Raw genomic sequence first — 24,693 nt, 5'->3', positions numbered from 1 at the left:
GCCCTCAACAGAGAATCATCATTATCATCACTCCCATAACCGCATTGGTCCTTGGGGCACCATCACTGGTAAGCAATCAACCAACTGTCTCCACCCCTGACGATTGTGTGTCAGTGCTTGAGTCTCCACGAAGTACATTCCTGTCCACTCTTTTATGTTATCAAGCCACCTCTTCTTCAACAGAGAATACAGGTTCTGAATTAGCATTTGAACTTGCCGCTTTATCTCCTACACCTGTCTGTCTCTATTGTTTCCCTCCGGAACGTCTTATGACCTAACTCCTCAGGTCGGTTGTGTCTCTGTCTGTCTGTCTGTCTGTCTCCCCCCGCTCCCCTCCCCACACTTCCCTTACGTCCCAGGACTGCAGGTTTCTAATAGGCTGGGTCAGTAAAAAGCTCTGCCACCTGTTACAAACTTTTAGTAACTAAGCCTTGCAACGTTTTTACCTCAATTTTTCAGAAGATGAAACGGAAGTACAGTGAGGTTAAGTTTTATCTCCCAAATAACATTGTTAGGCAGTGGCAGGAATGGAATGGAAGAGCCCTGACTCCCAGTTCCTTGCTCTGACCACACAACTTCATGGTCATTGATTTTATGTTCCATCTACCAATTCCAGTTTGCCATAGAGACAGCATAATTTCTCTTACTGCTTTGCCCAGTCCAGATGTAACGGTTTCAAGTAAATCTGACAGATGCCAACTCCATATACAAGTCAATGGGTCAATTATGTACTAGTTATTGAAACGGAGTCCACTGACTGTATGCGAGTCGATGTGTAGCAGTCATTGTCAACTATGTCAACTCTGTAGATGAGTAAATAAATGGACTAGAGAGCATCATTTTTACTGGTGCTTTTTACAGTTTTGGATGTCTCAAGTGAAGCCCACAGATGTCAGCTAGAGAACAGGAAACAATGTGGAAATCACTGCGTTACACATTTTACAGAGAAAGAGTGAAAGAACTGGTGGAGCTAAGAAAGACAGAGAGGTACACAGATGAGACTTTCAGGGACACAGCATAGGCAGTCTGACAGCCTCTATGCCATTGAGGAGGATGAAAGTCTCAGGGAAGGAGAATATCAAGATGGAGCAGAGAGAAATGGTCCCATAGTTGTGACCCTCCTTCCAGATGATGTCATGGTATCCTTTCACACTACGGTTACCCCTCCAGAAGAGGGGACCCCTATTATTAGGAAAAGACAGGTAAAAGTAATGGGGAATTCAATTATTAGAAATATAGATAGTTAACATAAGAACATAAGAAAATAAGAACATCAGAAAGGCCGTACCGGGTCAGACCAAAGGTCCATCTAGCCCAGTATCTGTCTACCGACAGTGGCCAATGCCAGGTGCCCCTGAGGGAGTGAACCTAACAGGCAATGATCAAGTGATCTCTCTCCTGCCATCCATCTCCATCCTCTGACGAACAGAGGCTAGGGACACCATTCTTACCCATCCTGGCTAATAGCCATTTATGGACTTAGCCACCATGAATTTATCCAGTCCCCTTTTAAACATTGTTATAGTCCTAGCCTTCACAACCTCCTCAGGTAAGGAGTTCCACAAGTTGACTGTGCGCTGCGTGAAGAAGAACTTCCTTTTATTTGTTTTAAACCTGCTGCCTATTAATTTCATTTGGTGACCCCTAGTTCTTGTATTATGGGAATAAGTAAATAACTTTTCCTTATCCACTTTCTCAACATCACTCATGATTTTATATACCTCTATCATGTCCCCCCTTAGTCTTCTCTTTTCCAAACTGAAGAGTCCTAGCCTCTTTAATCTTTCCTCATATGGGACCCTCTCTAAACCCCTAATCATTTTAGTTGCTCTTTTCTGAACCTTTTCTAGTGCTAGAATATCTTTTTTGAGGTGAGGAGACCACATCTGTACACAGTATTCGAGATGTGGGCGTACCATGGATTTATATAAGGGCAATAATATATTCTCAGTCTTATTCTCTATCCCCTTTTTAATGATTCCTAACATCCTGTTTGCTTTTTTGACCGCCTCTGCACACTGTGTGGACATCTTCAGAGAACTATCCACGATAACTCCAAGATCTTTTTCCTGACTTGTTGTAGCTAAATTAGCCCCCATCATGTTGTATGTATAGTTGGGGTTATTTTTTCCAATGTGCATTACTTTACATTTATCCACATTAAATTTCATTGCCATTTTGTTGCCCAATCACTTAGTTTTGTGAGATCTTTTTGAAGTTCTTCACAATCTGCTTTGGTTTTAACTATCTTGAGTAGTTTAGTATCATCTGCAAACTTTGCCACCTCACTGTTTACCCCTTTCTCCAGATCATTTATGAATAAATTGAATAGGATTGGTCCTAGGACTGACCCTTGGGGAACACCACTAGTTACCCCTCTCCATTCTGAGAATTTACCATTAATTCCTACCCTTTGTTCCCTGTCCATTAACCAGTTCTCAATCCATGAAAGGACCTTTCCTTTTATCCCATGACAGCTTAATTTACGTAAGAGCCTTTGGTGAGGGACCTTGTCAAAGGCTTTCTGGAAATCTAAGTACACTATGTCCACCGGATCCCCCTTGTCCACATGTTTGTTGACCCCTTCAAAGAACTCTAATAGATTAGTAAGACACGATTTCCCTTTACAGAAACCATGTTGACTATTACTCGAGAGTTTATGTTTTTCTATGTGTCTGACAATTTTATTCTTTACTATTGTTTCAACTAATTTGCCCGGTACCGACGTTAGACTTACCGGTCTGTAATTGCCGGGATCACCCCTAGAGCCCTTTTTAAATATTGGCGTTACATTAGCTAACTTCCAGTCATTGGGTACCGAAGCCGATTTAAAGGACAGGTTACAAACCTTAGTTAATAGTTCCGCAACTTCACATTTGAGTTCTTTCAGAACTCTTGGGTGAATGCCATCTGGTCCCGGTGACTTGTTAATGTTGAGTTTATCAATTAATTCCAAAACCTCCTCTAGTGACACTTCAATCTGTGACAGTTCCTCAGATTTGTCACCTACAAAAGCCAGCTCAGGTTTGGGAATCTCCCTAACATCCTCAGCCGTGAAGACTGAAGCAAAGAATCCATTTAGTTTCTCCGCAATGACTTTATCATCTTTAAGCGCTCCTTTTGAATTATGATCATCAAGGGGCCCCACTGGTTGTTTAGCAGGCTTCCTGCTTCTGATGTACTTAAAAAACATTTTGTTATTACCTTTGGAGTTTTTGGCTAGCCATTCTTCAAACTCCTCTTTGGCTTTTCTTATTACACTCTTGCACTTAAGTTGGCAGTGTTTGTGCTCCTTTCTATTTGCCTCACTAGGATTTGACTTCCACTTTTTAAAGGAAGTCTTTTTATCTCTCACTGCTTCTTTTACATGGTTGTTAAGCCACGGTGGCTCTTTTTTAGTTCTTTTACTGTTTTTCTTAATTTGGGGTATACATTGAAGTTGGGCCTCTATTATGGTGTCTTTAAAAAGGGCCCAAGCAACTTGCAGGGATTTCACTTTAGTCACTGTACCTTTTAACTTTTGTCTAACTAACCCCCTCATTTTTGTATAGTTCCCCCTTTTGAAATTAAAGGCCACAGTGTTGGGCAGTTGAGATGTTCTTCCCATCACAGGGATGTTGAATGCTATTGTATTATGGTCACTATTTCCAAGCGGTCCTGCTATAGTTACCTCTTGGACCAGCTCCTGCGCTCCACTCAGGATTAAATCTAGAGTCGCCTCTCCCCTTGTGGGTTCCCGTACCAGCTGCTCCATGAAGCAGTCATTTAAAGTATCGAGAAATTTTATCTCTGCATTTCGTCCTGAAGTGAAATGTTCCCAGTCAATATGGGGATAATTGAAATCCCCCACTATTATTGGGTTCTTAATTTTGATAGCCTCTCTAATTTCCCTTAGCATTTCATCATCATTATTACTGTCCTGGTCAGGTGGTCGATAATAGATCCCTACTGTTATATTTTTACTAGAGCATGAAATTTCTATCCATAGAGACTCTATGGAACCTGTGGATTCGCTTAAGATTTTTACTTCATTTGAATCTACACTTTCTTTAACATATAGTGCCACTCCTCCCCCTGCACGGCCTGTTCTGTCCTTCCGATATATTTTGTACCCCGGAATGATTGTGTCCCATTGATTGCTCTCAGTCCACCAGGTTTCTGTGATGCCTATTATATCTATATCCTCCTTTATCACAAGACACTCTAGTTCACCCATATTATTATTTAGACTTCTGGCATTTGTGTACAAGCACTTTAAAAACTTGTCCCTGTTTATTAGCCTACCTTTTTCTGATGTGCCAGATTCTTTTTTATGTGACTGTTTATCATCTCATCCGGCCCTTACATTATACTTCTCATTCCTCTGCTCCTGACTATAACCTGGAGATTCTCTATCATCAGACTCTCCCCTAAGAGAAGTCTGTGTCCGATCCACACGCTCCTCTGCAGCAGTCGGCTTTCCCCCATCTCCTAGTTTAAAAACTGCTCTACAACCTTTTTAATGTTTAGTGCCAGCAGTCTGGTTCCACTTTGGTTTAGGTGAAGCCCATCTCTCCTGTATAGGCTCCTCCCATCCCAGAAGTTTCCCCAGTTCCTAATGAACGTGAACCCCTCCTCTCTACACCATCGTCTCATCCACGCATTGAGACTCTGAAGCTCTGCCTGCCTACCTGGCCCTGCGCGTGAAACTGGCAGCATTTCTGAAAATGCCACCATAGAGGTCCTGGATTTCAGTCTCTTCCCTAGCAGCCTAAATTTGGCTTCCAGGACATCTCTCCTACCCTTCCCTATGTCATTGGTACCTACATGTACCACGACCACCGGCTCCTCCCCAGCACTACACATAAGTCTATCTAGATGCCTCGAGAGATCCACAACCTTCGCACCAGGCAGGCAAGTCACCATACGGTTCTCCCGGTCATCACAGACCCAGCTATCTACATTTCTAATAATCGAATCTCCCATTACTAACACCTGCCTTTTCCTAGAAACTCGAGTTCCCTCCCCCGGAGAGGCAACCTCAGTGCGAGAGGCAACCCCAGCACCATCTGGAAGGAGGGTCCCAACTACGGGAAGGTTTCCCTCTGCTCCCATTGACTGCTCTACTTCCCTGGGCCCTTCTTCCTCCTCAACAGCACAGGAGCTGTCTAAGCGGAGGTGGGACAATTCTACAGTGTCCCGGAAAGCCTCATCAACATACCTCTCTGCCTCTCTCAGCTCCTCCAGTTCCGCCACCCTGGCCTCCAAAGTCCGTACATGGTCTCTGAGGGCCAGGAGCTCCTTGCACCGACTGCACACATACGCCACCCGCCCACAGGGCAGGTAATCATACATGCGACAGTCAGTGCAATAAACTGGATAGCCCCCACTCTGCTGCTGGGCTTCTGCCTGCATTGTCTCCTAGTTAGTGAAAGGGTGGTTTACGGAAAGTAGTTTTAGAATGTAGTTTGGTATATAGGTTTTAGGATTTTAGGGGGGGGCCACGGGGAAGGGGTTGGGTTTGTAATACCCCGGAGAACCTCCTGGGGAATTGCCTGCTGGGTGACCTCTCAAGACATCTAGATAGACTTATGTGCAGTGCTGGGGAGCAGACTGTGATCATGGTACATGTAGGTACCAATGACATAGGGAAAGGTAGGTGAGGTCCTGGAGGCCAAATTTAGGGTTCTAGGTAAGAGATTAAAGTCCAGGAGCTTCTTGTTAACATTTTCGAAAAGCTTCCAAGCTCTTTGCACAGGGCCACTTAGAGAGGCAGAACTACAGGGGCTCAATGCATGGATGAGATGTTGTTCAGCAGCGGGATTCAGATTTATAATGAACTGAGGAACCTTTCGGGGAGGAAGAGCCTGTACAGAAAGAATGGGCTTCAACTGAACCAAAATGGAACCAGACTGCTGGCATGTAAAATTAAAAAAGTCATAGAGGAGTTTTTAAACTAAGGGCTAGGGGAAAGCCAATGGGTGCGGAGGAGCACACGGTTCAGACAGAGACGTCCCTTATGGGAGGATTTATTAAAGGGAAAACTCTATATCCCAGAAAAGAGAAGACGACAGAAGTTGATAAAACACAGGTAGGAACTGAAGAGAAAAACAAAAAAAAGTCCCATTCAACTACATTGCATGAAGACAGCTAAACATGGACAGATTTTATAAGTGCTTGTATACAAACGTTGGAAGTCTAAACACTAAGACTCTGGGAAGGTGCTACCTGGAAAATACATGATACATAGGATAGTATAGTATCTCTCACCGGGTTCATTTTATAACGTGTAATAAATTCCATCAAGAGGCAGGACAGATTTCTCAGGGAAAACTGGATCTGAATAGATATCAAAAGGGTTACAAGAAGAGTGGAAGTAGACCATCCATAACTTGGATCTGACTTTCAAGCAACTGCTACCATGTTTCCCTGTTCTGCTGAATCCTGATTATCCAAACATATCTGATGATGTGTAAGTAGCTTAGAAAACTGGGTGTCAAATTCAATTTTGTGATAGAATATTAGCTTATAGGTGCCTCCTTCCTCTCTCCCTTCCCCTGGCTAGACAACAAAGAGGTTAAGAGACCTTGCTCTATGGAAGCTGCATTATCTGCCGTGCTTGGAGGGAAGGGCCCTTGGCTGGGGCTCGTTAAGAACTGCAGAGAGTTGGCTAGGCCCTGATACATGGTTTCTAAATTTTCCCTTCTGCAGTGAGCTGTTTAGCTGAACCCTGCTGCAAAGGGACTCTTTGATGTTTGTTTATGCTATCCTGCTGAGAAGGAAGAGGTTGTCTGGGTTTGTTTTCCTTCTCCTTTTGGACCTATCAAAAGGGAATCCCTGTGTTTACCTCCCTTCCCAGGAGAAACAGAAATATTGATTTGGGATCCTCCTGCTGAGGGAAATAAACTGCCGGCTTGCCTGGGAAGAAAGGGATCCCAGAATGACTGTCCGCAGCACAAAAAGAGAAAAGGACTCGTTTAAGATGTGTTTTGCATTTCCCCCACTCTAAAAGATTAATGGCCCGAGTGAGTGTGGCAGCTGCCCTTCCGAAGACTGCTCCTGCGGCTGGCACAGACTTCAAAAGATACGGCACTGAACAAGCCATTAAGGTCCTCATTCTTTCCATAAGATGTAGAACAGGGCAGAATTTGCAAACTGTACTGTGCTCTTTATATACGGCAGCAAAACCTAACTTCAAACTACCATTAAATAAATAAATATACAACAGAGCAACACAAATCATTCTAACAATATTGCTGACTCGTGTAGAACTAAGCATCTCATCATGCTTTCCTTGTGGCCCAAGACTCCCACAGAAGTCAGATTAAGTCTACCTATTTATCGTAGAGATTCATAGATTTTAAGGCCAGAAGGGACCAATAAATCATTTAGTCTGACCTTCCGCATAATACAGGCCATAGAATTGCATCCAGTTACTCCTGTGTTGAGTGCAATAACCGGTGTTTGACTAAAGAATCTCTTCCAGAAAGAAACCTGGTCTTAATCTGAAGACTTCAAGAGATGGAGAATTCTCCATTTGCTTTGGTAGTTTGTTCCACTGGTTAATCACCCTCTCTGTTTTCACCCCATGTTCCTCACCGTGGTGTCTCAGAAAAAAAGCTATCCTTAGGAATTAGCAGTCTCTGCAGGCAAAGTCCTTTGGATCACATTGGATTCTAACCACATGCTTAACTGCCTTGCTGAATAGGGATTTAACACGTTTCAGTGTTTTTCTGCGTTAGGGTTTTATACCAGTGTGACTGACCACAGAATACAGCCCCTGGTTTGTATATTTTTTCTGTTCCCTTTGTTTCTATTTTATGGAACTATAAACAATATTTAAACAAACAAAAAAAGAATTTGACATATCTTCTTGGTTGTGGCTATGTGCTGTTACATATAGTGATACTCTTTCACACTACATTTTAATCTCACACTCATTCGATGAGTAAATCTGTCCTTCAGAATCCAGGCATCAATCCACTAGAGAGGTCCAGGTTATAAATGGGTCTTTATAAATGACCTTAGCTGTGATTGTAGCTCTGAGGCAAAGCACAATACCCTTAATGTTACATGTGGTTCTATGAAGAATGAAGCCTTGAAGTGATGTTGCTGAAGTTTCTCCTGTATAACCTCTGCCAGAGAAAATTTACACTACAAGGATTTATGAATATGGTAGAAGCAAGGTTGTGCGTTTATATATGATCTTACAGGTGGTCATATGTAACCAAAGCAGGGATGTGTGCGTTTGCATGTACAAGCAAAAATCTTCCAAACTCATCCTTGCAATCTTAAAACCACTCTGTAATCTCAGAGGAAGAATTCAGAATTCAGTTGTGAATCATGCTGCAAAACTGCTGAAAGCTCTCCTCTCCTCTCCTCTCCCTTCCCACTTACACATGTTTCAGTATAAGGAATCAAAGATGTCAATGCTGGGGGAAAAAAAACAGAGTAAATCACCCAGTCTGTCCTCTTGCCAGTGCAAGACTGTTCCCTACACAACATATGCAAGACCTTTGGCTAATCTAGTGTTAAATGTCACAGATGAACGGACTTCCTCATCTTTCTTTGGAAGAATATTCTTCAACTGAGTCGATTTCACTTGTAAGAGGATTTTCTTGCTATTCAGTCTAAATGTCAGTTTTTTAAATTATGTTCCATCACTCCTGGTTATACCCCCATGAACCACCTTAAATAATTTCTCCCCAGCCTTGGAGTTTACACTCTTGAAATACTTGTAGACAGTTAACATGTTCCTACTCTCCACACACTTCAGTAATCGCTTAGCTAAACTCAGGGCTGGCCCATAACATTTTGGCACCTGAGGCAGGGAGTTCAAATGACACCGCCAAAACCCCCTCGCTTGGGCTAAAACTTTGAAAGGTCTCAATTCTGCCTTCTTCCTGCTCTACTCCTCTCATGGTACTGCTCTGCTACCTACCCCAATAAAGGAGAAATAACTTAAAATGCCTTGTTCAAAAATGTTAAGTAGCTCTTACATTTGCTGTTCAGATGTTTGAAAGTTAACTTTTCTTGTCTGCATAGTAAACACTGGCATTTTTATTTGTTTGAATAATCTGTGCCTTCTTGGTTGCAAAGATTCGAACTGCTTCCTGAAGGTCCACAGTCTGGGCCAGCTCAGGCTCTATTGAGATGGATGAAAAGTCGACCAGCCTCTCCTGTGTCATTGTGGAGCGTAGATGTGTTTTTATTAACTTCAGCTTGGAGAAGCTGCATTCTCCACTGGCAACTGTTACAAGAACTGTTAAAAGTATGCACAGAGCAACAAAAGCATTTGGAAAGAGGGTGGTCATCTTATTTGTGCACATATATTCCAGAACAATCTTTGGAGTTGATCCTGCTGAAATGCATCTTGCAAGTTCATCACCACCTAAATCACTCGCATCAATATCGCACTGGGGGTGCTAGAGAGGTACATAAGAGGCTCCTCCTCCTCGCGCATGTCATCATGTCTCAACACTGTCTCTAGTGCCCTGCATTGCTGGTGTAGGTCTTCTTCAGGTATAGTGAGGAATTTTGGAATATCATACAACATAGCAAATATACTTCTGTGTTCCTTGAAACATTTTTCAACTGACTGTATTGCACAATCTACCACCTGATTAAAGAATTCAACTTTGAACTGTTGTTTGGGGTCTCTTATGGGATTATCCCGTGCCTCATAATGATAATGTCTTCTTCTTTAGTGACTCTTTTATTCCTGAATGGGTGGGAAAATAGCTTCAGTGTGAAGTTCCTCTGCCAACTTCTGTGCACTCTTCAGAACGTTTTGAAATCCCTCATCTGACTGGTAAGACTGTAGGAATGACTTTGCTTTGTCCAGTTGTTCCATTGCTCCAGATATATCAAGGTCAACACCTTGGAGTCTCTTACTTACAACGTTTATTTCAAACAGTATGTCATGCCACAACAATAAGTCACACAGAAATGTGAAGTTGTATGTGTTTCTGGTAATTCCATTTCCCTCTGCCACCGTTCTCCCACGAACAGTTCCTGTCATAGCATTATCCTCCAAAATGGCAACTATGGCATCATCTATCATCCCAATTTGGTGTTTGATAGGCTTTATCGCCTCCACTCGACTTTCCCACCGTGTGGCACTCAGTGGTTTCAGTGTCAGGATTAAACAAAGATTGTGAATGGCTTGCCAACTACAAAACCAGCTTCTCCTCCCTCAGTTTTCACATCTCAGCTGCTAGAAGAGGGCCTCATCCTCCCTGATTGAACTAACCTCGTTATCTCTAGCCTGCTTCTTGCTTGCTTATATATACCTGCCCCTGGAAATTTCCACTACATGCATCCGACGAAGTGAGTATTCACCCACGAAAGCTCATGCTCCAAAACGTCTGTTAGTCTATAAGGTGCCACAGGACTCTTTGCTGCATTTCTTGGGTGGTGATTCTTCTTAGATGCTCCTGGAGTACAGCATCAAACTCAGCCATCAGCTCCGCAATTTTAAGGAAGTTTCCATTGTTTGGCACATACAGCTGATCTGAAGTGCCACACAGTGCTAGGTTTTGGGTAGCAAGCATTCTCACAATGGCAATGAGCCTTTTCAGAACATTTTGCCAGTAAAGAGACTCTGATGCAATCTTCTCTTGATGCTGATCATCTATGGTGGCCTTTAACCTTAGTCTCATCTCAAGCTCTTTCCATCTATGGAATGCTCTCTGATGATTTGCTGCCTTCTCATAGCATGCCAGATTTTTCCAGGCCTTTATTTCTGTAGAGCCCAATGTGGCTGGAACATTAGACTGGGAAGAGCTTCCAACCAAAACAGTATGCAGCATTCTGGGTTTTTGAGTACATAAGCCATGGCCTCTCCACTTTGTCACCATTAGGGATTTCACGCCAGTAATATGTTGGATGGAAACTTCTATTTTCATTGTCTTTGGGGAACACGAAGTTTTTCACTTGCTGTGGCCCGTCCAGTACAAGGAAGTCCCTCAGGCTACTGCTCAAGTGGGTCCACAGTCCTTGGATCATCTAGAGTTAAGGAACTAAACTCAGCAGCAGCTGTTTCTTGAGCCTCCACCACACTCTTCTCTGATCTACACTTTTCTTCAGGAATGTGCATGGCTACATCCATTTGAGATGGAGATATGGATGCTGCAGTAGCTGCCAGGTCACCTGCACTCTGACTAACTGGAAGATCAGGCATCTCCTCATCACTCACATCCTCACTAGGGCCGGAAGGCTCACCGTGAACATTTGTGTCTATGTATCTCAGCAGAGCTCCTTCCTGCTTAGATAGAAAAGCTTCCTTTGCTTTCTTTCTTTTTCTGAATGCTGCCCCAGAGGGGTGTTTTCTTCTTTCACTCATGACTGCTGTTCTGTGCCAGCTATAGTGGCTCTCAACACAACTGAAGGGGACAAATAAGCAGGCTGGTAGCAGAGTGAGTGAGGGAAGATATCAGCGTCTTAAGGGCCTAACTGGCTCCTACTACTTCAGCTGACTGCCTGTTCTCCTCAAGTGGGTACAGGGATGCAGCAGGAAACAGGAAGTTCCCTAAGAAACTGGTGTTAATCAGTCCAGGCTTCTGGGGGTGCTAGAGAGGTACATAAGAGGCTCCTGCACCTCTCTCTCCCTGCAGCTCCTGCTGCTTTCTGTTATTCCCTCTCATCTTTTCTCCTGCCTGCCCTCCTTCCTCCAGCACAGCACTCCATCATCTCTGTGCATCTAGAGCAGAGAGAATACATATGCACCAACAGCAGACACAATTTTCTACGTTCTGGGTCCTAGTGGTGCCCCTGCCACAGTCTGGCACCTGAGGCAGCCGCCTCAGTTCACCTCATGGTAAGGTCAGCTTATTCTTATTTATTCAACTTATCATATTTATTCCCACATCAATCCTTCCAGTTCTCTTAAGAGTTTTTTTTTTGTTGCTCTGCTACAAATTCATTTAAGTTGCTTGACAATACAGACGCCCCCTAGGTTACGCAAACCCAATTAATGCAAATCCGCACTTACAGAAAAAGTTCTGTAAGCTAGAAATAGTTTGGTTTATTTTTTTGTGTGTGTAATGGTCAGGTATATGTTTCCGACTTATGCAAAATTTGAGTTATGCAAAGTGTTCCGGAACGGAATGCTTGCGTAAGTCGGGGAGTGTCTGTACCGCAGTGCCCAGAACTATACTCTGTATTTGTGGCTCAGTTCCTCAACAGCTGTATAGGGTAAAGAAACCACTACAGATGTGGTCTGCAGCTGTCTTCTTTATACTTCTTATTTGTGAACACAGAATACAGAACAAAGGCCAAGCAGATTATTGCTCCAGAGTTCCAGACTAACGTGCATATGGTATTTCGAGGATGCCATTTAGAGACTGGGTTATTCTTAAAAAAAGGGAGAAAAAGCCTGTGTATCATTTTTCTTGAGTCTCTATTTCAGATATCTACTGCTGGTTTCCAAGAAGCTTCCTGTTTAAGCTGGGGAATGAGAAGTCTAAGCCTGGAGATGTCGCATAAAAAATACTTTCTCTGGTAGGTGTTTGCACCTTTCAAATACTTGCAGGCATTTATGTCCCTTTTTGCATGATCTTTTACAAGTGACTACAGTTCTTCATATTAAGGCTTATTCTCTAGTTCACAGCCTACAACAGGGGTGGCCAACCTGTGGCTCCAGAGCCACATGCGGCTCTTCAGAAGTTAATATGCGGCTCCTTGTATAGACACCGACTCCAGGGCTGGAACTACAGGCGCCAACTTTCCAATGTGCCGGGGGGTGCTCACTGCTTAACCCCTAGCTCTGCTACAGGCCCTGCCCCCACTCTACCCCTTCCTGCCCCCTCCCCTGCAAAGCCTGCAGTGCCCTTGCTCCTCCTCTCACCCCCCAGAACCTCCTGCATGCCACAAAACAACTGATCAGGAAGTACGGGGAGGGAGGGGCAGACACTAATTGGCGGGGCTGCCGGTGGCCCTGGGAGAAGGGGGGGTGGAAGAGCTGACGGGGGGCTGCTGATGTATTACTGTGGCTCTTTGGCAATGTACATTGGTAAATTCTGGCTCCTTCTCAGGCTCAAGTTGGCCACTCCTGGCCTACCACATACTTCGGCTACATCTACACTACAGCTGGGATTGACCCTCTGAGATCGAGCCAGTGGCGGTCGATTTAGCGGGTCTAGTGAAGACCCATCAAATCGACTGCAGATCGCACTCCAGTCAACCCCTGTACTCTACCCCTGATGAGCAAAGTAAGGTAAGTCAATGGAAGAGTTTCTCCGGTCGATCCCCAGCAGTGTAGATCCTGTGGTAACTCAACCTAAGGTTCATCGACTCCAGCTGTAGCGTAGGTCGACTTACCCCGTAGTGTAGACATGGCCTTCATTCAAACACTAGAGGGAGAACAGACCCGAAGTAGAACTGCCATCTCTAAGGGTTCTGTTGTCTTTTCACCGTTATATGATCGTGAGATTACTAAGTATCAGAGGGGTAGCCATGTTGGTCTGAATCTGTAAAAGCAGCAGAGTCCTGTGGCACCTTATAGACTAACAGACGTATTGGAGCATGAGCTTTCGTGGGTGAATACCCACTTCGTCACATGCATCCGACGAAGTGGGTATTCACCCACGAAAGCTCATGCTCCAATACGTCTGTTAGTCTATAAGGTGCCACAGGACTCTTTGTTGACATTACTAAGTATTCTTTAGTCAAACACCAAAACGCTACAAAGTTTGGAGGCTACAAAGTTTCATCAAGAATTAACAACACAACAGGCAGCTATATGCAACATGTAAATTAAATTCATAGCAATATAATGAACAATAGCCGGCCTAGGTAGCTTTAATGGGGCTATTACTATAAATTCACCAACAGAAGCAGAATTATTTATGTGGCTGAGTGATAGCAGTTATGCTTCCAGTCATGCCCAGTTTGCAGTGCATGTTTGCAGACCCAACTGCTAATATTTTATATTTTTTAAAAAAAAAAGTCACCGCTACAGTTACCGATTGAGCAATCGTGTCCGGTCCAGTTGGGATCGCAGCTGCAGAGCCCGGTGTCAGGCAGAAAGGTCCCGTGTCCAGAGCACTGGTCCATACAGGTAGCTCTTGGTGTCTCGCAATTCGTTCCTCCCCAGCCAACGGAACAGTGACATTCTCCCCGTACGCATACTCCTCGTCCAGAACAGGTGGGATCCATGCAGTCCACTACATTAGGGGTGGGGGGGAGGGGGGAAGCAGAGACAGAAAGTTCCGGAATGACCCATTTTGATATTTATAGTTTACAATGCAGTAGCATCTTGTGGCTATGCAGTTAAATGAGACAAAGACAGCTCCCACCCCAGGAAGCACTCAATAGCTGCTTTGCACTTCAGAAATTTCTGCATGAGAAATAGGATGGGATTCTGGAAAGAAAAAAAGTAAAATGAAAACAAAGGAATGTTACATGGTGAAATCCATTCTTACGCTCATACTAATAAATTGTATGTCTAGTACCAACTGGAGGCAATCAATTACATTTATAATTATAAAATAATAATAAATACTTTGGAACAATATAGCATCTTACTTTATTGTATTATAATCATATGGATAATAATAAATATTATTAATACATTCAAGGATCTCATGTATGGACATGAATTAAGCCTTACAACACCATAGGCACTAGCCCCATTTTATAATAGGGAGACTGAGAATAAGCAACTTGCTCAGACCATTACAGAGCTGGGAATATGAACCCGCACATCCAGCCTCCCTGTCTACACAACAGATACTCTCTCCACTCATCTCCATGAAAGGCGAGATCAAGTGGACTATCAGCTTAACCCCCAGATGGAAATCATTTCTGTTTCACTTATGTATTATAATACGTGGTTACAACACACCTGTCTGACACAGTGGTTACAATCTTTATTCCAAATATTTATCTATTTCTATAAAACGGACAATGCTCCTCCTCCACCATTTCTAATGCAAGTCATGAATAGCTAGATGCTCAAAAGCTGCAGTGATCAGCACGAGCTAGTAGACAGAAAGGTTAATCTTTGTGTTTGGGAGTCACTAGTAATAAGATAGAACATTTATACTGATGCTACCAGAACAGTACAGGGCCATGTTAACACTAAAAGGACTTTATAAATGTTGTTTTCTGGTATAGGGTAATGTTCAGAAACTATATTAAAACCCATTCCACTGAAAGGGATTTCCAATTTAACTATTTCTCTCAAGATATTAGTGTAGCCCAGTGGCAGTGACAGTGAGTGGCATGAACAGCATCTTAGTTGAGACATTATTAACATCATTTCTGTTTAATGGGAATGCATTTGAATGGTGCTATTAAGTTGATGATACTCAATCAGATATTACATTGTTGTGGAATTCTGAGCTTTGGGCTTCTAAGAGAAATTTCCAAATAAAGAGTAAGACCCTGATTCAGTAAAACACATAAACATGTGCTTAACTTGAAGCCTGTGCTTAAGACCTGTGAACTTCAGTGGGATTTGAGATCATGCTTCAAGTTAAGTCACATGCTTGCTTATTTTGCTGACCCAGGGTATAAAAGAGGAAAGAGAGATGAACTGTTATTGAATTCCTTTTACTTCTGTACTTTTATTTAATCAAATATTTAATTTTTAGTCTTTTTTGAATGTTAAGTTTTAATAAGGCCAGTCTCTTAATAGAGCTGACAGACAATCCATTTGGGCGTCCTACTTAAGAAGATCCTATTGCACAAGAATTCTATGCCACTAAACTGCCTCTTCATGTAAGTGGTGCAAAGAGGCCTTCTATTGACTGACTGCCCCTGGGTGAATTTCATCCACCAACTGAAACATACAAAACCACAAGAAATGGAGGAACTGATCATCTGTTTATATAAAAGCACATAGGGCAGGTGAGAGGAAGAAAAGTCCCTTCAAACTATTCCCATCTCTTGAAACTGCCAGTGGCAGTGCCCTGCGGATCAATGACAAGTGTCAGGCTAAGTTGTGAGGGCAGATTTGCCCAACTGCTGGCTCTAATACAGCAGAACACAATGTGGTCACAGCATATACTGACAGGTTTGAGGTTGTGTTTTTCCTTTAGGGTTAATGAGAATTCCAGTGACCTGCTTAAGTTCCAGACACCTTGAAAGGAAACACACCAGCCCATTAAGCGACTCTGATAATTCCCTAGATTCACAAAGCCTTCTGACTCTGACAAGCAATGGCTCAGCAATTACTATACGGAGGCATGCGAGGGTATTTTCTGTTTCATAGGTTTCTGGCCCTCTGCTTATAGCTGGAACAACCTTTGAGAATCACAAGATGCTGGAAAGGATGAGCCTATAAATCTCTTCCACTATTAGTGAGCGGGGAGCTAGGGTTCCAATTTTAGCTTGAGACCCTTGGAGCCCTGGCCCTGTTCTTGCTCAGCAGTAATAAGTACAAAAGAGACTATGAAACAGACTAACCGAATCCTAGGTTCTCAGCAGATGGTTTGAACACAGAGAACAAAGATCACAGGCTAACTGACAAGAGGCTACCTCCAAGCAATTAATCATTCCCTGTGAAGGTCGACTGGGAAAAAAAGGTAAGTTTTAAATGGGGCTCCATCACAGAAGGCCAGCACTCTGCTTCCTCAGCTCTAACACAGAAGATTATAGAGGGGGAATGTGTGTGTGTGTGTGTGTGTGTGTGTGTCAGAAGCCCCCATTTATCATAATCCCAAGGCCATTTTTCATGTTGAAATGAGCCCTTTCAAAAGATGTCACAAACAATGGAAACTTTAATCTTGCCCTTAGTAGCCATCTCTCTTTTAAGCGTTCTCCACTGTGGCAAGGACCCTGGGACAGGATTAGGGACTTGTGCTCTCTTCTTCTATCGCTCTGGTGGTTTTTAAGGATAATGGGACTTTTTTTTTTTCCAGGGAGCTCTGCTTGATAAACGTAGCCACTTAGCTCAGGAAGAGAGGGAGGGTGGGGAAGGAGGGTACAAAGTCTAACATAGAAAACACAACAAACCCCAGAAATAGTTGAATTTTGCATCTATATTTGTTTTACAGGTTGGAAAACAGTCAGAACGGTCTAATTCCTGGTGAGAAAGTGTCCCATTTCTAGCGTAAACCTTTTGCATAACCTTTGCCAGGGAGATAAATCAAGCAGCAAGTAATGCTATTGCAGAAACTACACTTTCCCCGATATGCTTCATTGGTCACACAAGTTATTAGACTTATTTAGTACCCAAAAAGTAACTTCTCATTTTTCATTGCTTAAATTTGTTCGTCCCCTGCTTTAAGTCCTATTGGCTTGGCCTATGCCTTATAAAATATGGGGCAATAAAACTTTAGAAGAGTGAAAAGAACAACCTATGTAAGATTGGTAACTGATGTTTTATGCACATTGCCGAACTTCTACGGGGGGGGAAATAGGAAGAAGAAACACTAGAAAGAAAACCCATTATAAACAAGGACACCAAAGAAACAGAAATAATAGACGGAATCAATACCAGAAGTCCCTTAATGAAAGAGAAATCAAAAAGTAAATGCAATTTAAAAAAATGTATATCGTTAGATTTTAAAAAGTATCCTGCAGATTTGCTACACGGCATATTGCTAGGTCGATTCTCCCCCAGGCCCCTTTGTGGCATACTACAAATTATATTTTGCATATCAAAAACAAATGTATAATAGAAAAATACTAAAACCTCATAAGAAAAACTGTGTTCTCTTTGTTCCTCATTCTTTTTCATGTTTCCACCTAATGGGACTGTGATAGTGTCCCCTGCCACAGTGATGATATAAAACAACTGAACTGGGTTTATTCTACTGCTTCAAATGAGGCTGGGGAAAGGAGGTTCATATTAGGAAAAAAACAGATCTTGCTCCGTGTTCCATACATTAAACCTCGCTGACATCAGTAGGGTTACTCATGCATCTAACTGAGGGCAGAATCTGACTCTGATTCTTAAATAGTTTCCATTTTGCCACTTTTGTTTAGATACCAGTGATGATTTAATAATGAAGAGATATAGTGACCTGCTTAGTGAATCTTTTCAGTAATAATAACTTTGAGTTTTCTCTGCTTCCCAGATCTATGACACTGTTAGCATTTTTTTAGCCAAGGTAAATTTTCTCAAGAGATGGCATAGTAGCATGGAATTTACACCTTCACTGTATCCAACCAACTGTAACTGAGACACAAGCCATCTAATGCCAGATGCTCAACTCAGAATTCATTTTATGCTCCTAAGAAGTGCCGTTTGGGTACCAGAATCCAACTCAGGTTATTCTCATTGCCATTGTATAAAAAGTAACCAGCCGAGGGGATTCTTTATCTCATACTCACTGTAGCAATTGCAGGTAAATTATGGAGTGACATTCACTCTTGTCCAAAGGTCATGTCTGAAGCCTATGCACCATTTAAGGGGTTGGATTGGCATTTGTGGAGAGATGAATTAAACCCAAAATGAACTGTCTTTGGGGTTTTCTGCATTACATTTTCAGAAGTGCTGCACACTTACAACTTCAAATGAAGTCACAGCGGGAGCTATGCCACCTCTGAAAATCAGGCCCTTCTGGAGATCTCTCTATAACTGGCTGATTGAGGGATCATTTGTAAATATGGAAACAATTGTCCGTTTTTTTGTTTTGTTTGTTTGTGTTTGTAAAGAACTGTTGCATTAAGAGTTGGTTCCGAATAGGGGAAGATGAACATTTATCTTGTTCGTATTCCATGATGCAGACAGGATGATTACCTGCACAAAATAATTAAAGTGCTTACTGGCACCATACTTGGGAGACACAAAACTAACTGTAAATGGAAAAATGTTTCAGGGCTAATGGGAAGTGAAAGAAATGTATGGCAGATCCATTGAAATGATATCTGGTTCTGAAGTTGAGCTTAAATTCATGTCCTGAACACATCTATGCTTTTAAACTTGAAAGGAAACAGGGCCTCTCACATACTCCACCGTTTTATATACGTAAGCAACCACTTGGCATAGCATGCCAGAAAAATACCCTCTTAAAGTAATTATACGTTTAGATGTGTAAATGGAAATGATGCTTTAATAAGAACATTTGAACATGTGATCAGATGTTCTGGCCCCTCAACCCGATCCGTCTATCTGAAACGTTTGATGGCTTTTCACCCAATTACTGCACAAATATGACAGATAACCACAAGCTATTACAACATATCATTTTCGCATTCCATTCATCTGTCGCATTTCTAAGGTGCCTATTACTGTGGTGTCTAAGTGCCAGAATTATTCAGTACCATCTCTACATATGTAATTCTAGATCAGCAATCAGAGCCAAAAAGGCTAATTGAATGCAACTTGCAAATACCTTCTTCGCAGCTCTCCCCCTTGTATCCTGGATTGCAGATACAGGTCCCCATGATGCACGTGCCATGGTTATTGCAGGATACGTCAATGCACTGGTTTGTTGGAACGTCACATTCTGCCCCTTTCCAGCCACTGTGGCATAGACATCGCCCTTTCATGTACTGACCATTTCCACTGCACAGTACTGGACAAGAGGCTGAGGGAAATGGAAAAGAAACAGCATTAAAACATACTTATGTCATATGTGGGTGAGGAAAGACCCTATTCTCTTCTTCATATATACTCTGCCACTGGGGTATCTCAACTCTGCCTTTAACACCAAGGGCAACACTTCTATATGGATCACACTCAGCTCTACATTTCCCATCTGTCTGTCTGTCTGCCTGGAATCTCTTTGCTCTTGGTTACCTCAGACCTTTCTACAAGTGAATGCTTAAAACATGAAATCATGCTTCTGGGTGAAAATGCCTCTTTATTCTGGGTCTCTGATGTGTCCTACAGCAATCTGGAATCAGACCTTTCATTCAATCCCGAGATCAGAAGTATTGGCGTCCTCCAGGACCTTTAATCTTTTTTCTCCTTCCATATCTTCACTGTCTTTAGATCTGCTTTGCACTGTCTCTAGATCATCCGAATACTTCATGATTTCCTTGACCCTGCCTCTGCTGCAAACCTTAGCTATTTATTAAGCACTCCCCCATTTGTGCTGTATAATTCCTGGTTTTATGGTCTTCAAGTTCTTTGCTGAGATGCAACTGGAATTCTGCAGCTGATTATTCTCCCACTTCAGTTCACGATAGCACCTTGCCCGGTCCTCAGCCACTCTTTATGGCCATCAGCTTCACTAGCTCTTCATCTCCAAATACAAAACTGTCCTCTTGTTTTTCAAAATGCTTCTCTCTGAATATATGTCCTGCTACTTCCCTGCTCACGAACTCCACAGCTCCAGTCATGGACTCCCCTATGCTCCTCAACATGACTCTCCTTTACTGCCATGTCTAACTGGAAATGAGATGCTTCCTCTCTTCAAATACCATCTCAAAACCTAGAGAGACAAGGTGGGTGAGGTAATATCTTTTATTTGCCCAACTTCTGTTGGTGAGAGAGACCAGCTTTCGAGCCTTCTTCAGGTCTGGGAAAGGTACTAAGAGTGTCACAGCGAAATACTGTACAAGATCGCACAGTTAGTTTAGCATACCACTGCACATCTCAAAACCTATTCACTTTAGCCAGGCTCCCTTTGCCACATTACTGCATCATTCCATTTTCTCTTCACTGAAATTCAGCTGCAAGGGCATGTGTATATCCCGGTTTTCTTTTGCCCACATCATGCTAGATGAGAGCAGCTGGATAAGCATTAGCTTACATGTCTGTCACTCACTAAAGCATTTTCTGAACATTTTAGTGACAAACACTATAGAGAAATTGTGTACAATACTGCAGTCTGTATTGTAACCCACCTGCGCTAGACTTGGGCTGGATACAATGCCCCGTTTTACATTATTCCTGCATTTCAGTGCACACAGGAAGAGATATTCATTGTAGCTAAAGAAATCATCTCTCTATCTGTTACTAACCTCTCAGGATAGCAACACAATGCTTCTCCAGTGTTGCTTTCATGCCTCTCATTACAGGCAAGCCAGTCTGAGTGTGTGAAAGCACCATGACAGCAGTGGCCCAATATAATAAGTTACCACCACTGACATTGTATTAAACCTGCTTGATCTACAATGGAACATATTTTCCTGATTAAAATACAAGAGATTTACAGGGGAAAGGACCTTGGAAATGCTTGCTTGTTCCAAAACAGTGCTTTATTTGCCTGAAATAAGGTACATTGAGAGTATATGTGTCAAGTGCATCATTTGCAAGGTGATATCTGTGTGCACAGCACAAGGCATAAATTGGGTAAGATGTATTAGGTGCTACACACTACCCAGAACAAAAGAAGCTCTGTAATTTAACTTTTTAGCTGACCTGACTGAAGGTTTCCATTCACCTGTCTAAAATTTAAAACACTGAATAATGGAGCCTATTTGAAGGTACAGGGAGAAGACAGAGCCATGGTTTTCCTGAACAAGGACAAAGAATAATCCCCTTTAACCAGTGAGACTACACAGGTGCTGAGACAGATTTACCTGTGTTCTGACAAGACAGTTGATCACTCAGTACAAGATCAGATAAATTGCAGACCACATGTGAGAAGGCTAGAGTGCTAAAGAGACCTGTGTGAGAACACGTCCATGACTGTCTCTAAACAGCTGCTGAGAATGACAAGGCAACAGTGATTGCAATGTCTCCTTTGTTGCATCCCACAATTATAGGGAAAGCAGGGATTTTTGGAATTCTTTAATCCCTTCCCTTCGTATCTCATTTTAAAAACCATGTCTTTTAGCTGGACCATTACAGATGTGGAATCTTTATAATTCAGATTCTAGCCAAACAGTGTTAAGGATGGTTTTGTGTGCTCTTGTTTAAATTATGGTAATTCCCTTGAACAAATATGATTGCAATGACCCAAACACTCGCCACTTATTGTAAAGCGCAGCATTAAAGAATATCACTGCAAAATACTTCATTCGTTTGCTTGGATCTTTACAAAATAAAAGAGCCCCTTCTCCCTTGCTCTAGGTGACCCTGGGATCGATCCAACATTCTAGCTCAGCAATATAAATCTAGCAGCCTTGTCTCCCTCATGCGGCTAAAACTAACCAGCCAGGAAAAAGTTAATAATGACTCTTTGTTCAGCCCCTGATCCCCATTTCCAGCTGCTGTGAGGCCTCCTCATGCTTCTTCCCCCAAAAGATGAGCCTTGCAGCATGCAATAACAGATCCCACAATTTTAGGCCAAGCTGAAAAGCAAATGCCAAAGCTGAATTAAACCCATGGAACTACAGCCTGAGCATCTTTACTGATCTCCACAGCAGCAGTATGGCATACAGAGAGAGGTGGTCTCTCAGGTCCCCAAGCCATTGAGTGATTTGCAGGCCAAACCCAACACCTTAAACTCCAACTGGAAACCAACAGGCAGCCAACCAGATCCTGGAGCACTGGTATCATGACTCACAGCAAGATGCTCCCACTTAACAAGTACCGCAGGGAGCACCACGGGCTGAAAATCCAACAGAAAACACATTGTAATGTGGTGCAACTCACCCCACTGTGGCGCCCCCTGCTGGCTGTCCCGGGGATCAGCTCTGCTAGTGGGTGTGCCCTTTTCCGGTGGTGTCTCGCCACCATCACTTCTGCTCCAGGGACCCAGGTCACTCCCAGCCCTCCAGCTGTGCCGCATTCTGTGCTCCTCTATTCTGGGGGACCTGCAGTCGGCTGTCCAGCCACTTCCCTCAACTGTGACCTAATGTCTGGTCACTATCCTCAGTGACGATGGGGGTGAACCCAGGCCCGTCCACTACTCTGGGACCCTGTATATGGCAGCCACTTGCTGGGTGCCCTACCTAGCTCCTCAGTAGATCTCCCTGGGCCAGTTCCCATTAGCCCCAGCACCCTCTTTGCCCTTGCCTCAGGGCCTCAGCCTGCAAATCCCGGCAGCCTGCCAGGAGCTGCCTTTAGCTCCCTGGGTCTCTGCCTGCTCTGTCCAGGGTGATTGCTGCCTTCAGCCTGCAAGGCAGCCAGTCCACCTCCCTCCTCAAGCTCCAGGGAGTGACTGAAGCTGTTCTGCTCTGCAGCCCTTCTTATATGGGCCAGCCCAGCCCTGATTGGCTGCTCCTTGCAGCCCCTCTCTGATTGGCTGCTTCCTGCGCAGCCTCCCAAGGGCTCTATTAACCCTAGAGCCCAGTGTGGGGCAGGCGCCACATCACACATACGCACAAATAGCAGCAGTCCCCCCAGATATTCCTTTCCACGTGGAGGCAGACAGTGTGATCTGGATCTACGGGGTTTTAGCCACACAATTTTTTGACAATAAGAAGGACTCAAACCAGCCAGATTAATCAAGATGTCCACCCCTCTAAGCACATCTGCTGATGGAGACTTTGCAGTTGCCATGGTGGAGGTATAGAAACTCCAGTGATGTTTCTAGCCCTTGTGGTTAAGAAGCTAATGTGAACCGACTGGAATGTATACATTGACATCTACCTGAGTCTGCAAGCAGCCTGAAACAAGAGTTCTAAGAGGTGTGAATTGTCCCATTCATTTTACTGGATTGTGAGCTCTGAAACCCACTGGGGCACACTTCAGACAACCAGCTGAGCAGAGAATTCTGTGTGTGCACAGAAGGGAAGGGACCTTTATTGTCATCCCTTCCCCTGGGCTGTGAGGAGGTGGTTTGAACAGGAGTCTCACACAGAGCCCTGTGCTCCATTGGGTGGGGGTTTGCTCACCCTCCTTTGGGAACGACTCTAACCAGCCTTAAGACAGGGAGCACTGGCCTAGGGCGGAGGTGGGTTCCTTGTGCGTTCCTTGTGCGAGCAATGCCTGTGTCAACCTCCTAAAACAGAGGTGGGGCCACATGTGGTCTCACATTCCTAGTGTCATGGGTTGCCTTAATCTACCCTTATCTGTCTTCCCCCTCACTTTGGTTGCTGCAGGTCATCTATGGTAAGCCAGGGAGACCTCTGAAGCCTAAGGCAGGGAGGAGGGTGCTTAAGGACCACCTTCTTGATGGCTGAAGACAAAGGATCGTTATAAAGTCCTGCTAATCCACAGATAAAGTGGTCTGTTGGAGAAACAATAGCACAGCCTTTCTAAGCCACCTTTTCTCAACACATTCCCAAAGAGAGAGCTCCTGGTGAGTCATTATCCTCATTGTTTGCTCACATGCAGCTAGGGGGTGAGGTGGGGGGCTTAGAGGTTTGTGTCACTAAGGTTACCACAAGCATGGCAAGTAATAAACAAACAAACCCACAAAGCCAATCAGTTTCCACTCTACTGCACCATCACAATCTGCAGCAGGTTTACTTACGAAGACCAGAACCATGAGCATACACTTCCAACACGCTCTGAGAATTGTAACCGGAGGAAACAACGTGTATAGATGTTACTGAAACAGATACAAATGCCTACCTCTGCCGCAGTCGGGACCCAGAAAGCCGAGAAAGCAATGGCAGGTTCCAGAAACACAGTCTCCATTCCCATAGCAGTTACTGGGACAATTATCCACTGATTCTAGAAGATGAAAAGAAAATTGAAATACTTTCTTTAGGCAAGAAAAATCTTCTGTCTTCGACAGAGCCCATCAGCAGTCTGATAACTTAAAGTGTGTACACAATAGCACAGATACTACAATACTATAAAAAATATGGATCGGCAAACCCATTAAAACGAGTCAAAACTTCACCCAGAGTCTGAACAATTCCTGGTAACTGGTCTCCTCTATTATTTTTCTATGCACTTCCTATTTATGATTTGACTGGAGACAAGAAATACCAGAAACCTCCTATCAGAACTTGTTCTCTTGCAAGATCTCCAGA

General features: G+C 43.4%; 1 protein-coding gene across 1 annotated transcript in view; it reads right to left on the bottom strand.

Annotated features, from left to right (window-relative positions):
• TENM4 (teneurin transmembrane protein 4) overlaps positions 1 to 24,693 on the bottom strand; it is a 766,570-nt gene that overhangs the window by 156,382 nt on the left and 585,495 nt on the right. The window contains exons 12-14 of the mRNA XM_045020846.1: positions 24,287 to 24,388; positions 19,266 to 19,460; positions 13,944 to 14,144 (exon numbers count right to left, since the gene is read on the bottom strand). Coding sequence (XP_044876781.1) covers positions 13,944 to 14,144; positions 19,266 to 19,460; positions 24,287 to 24,388 — 498 coding nt within the window. The remainder of the gene's footprint in view (positions 1 to 13,943; positions 14,145 to 19,265; positions 19,461 to 24,286; positions 24,389 to 24,693) is intronic.

This window comes from Mauremys mutica, chromosome 1 (assembly GCF_020497125.1).
Source record: "Mauremys mutica isolate MM-2020 ecotype Southern chromosome 1, ASM2049712v1, whole genome shotgun sequence".
Lineage (NCBI taxonomy): Eukaryota > Metazoa > Chordata > Testudines > Geoemydidae > Mauremys > Mauremys mutica.
The sequence above is the reverse complement of the archived record's forward strand: the minus strand, read 5'-3'. Positions and strand labels throughout refer to the sequence as shown.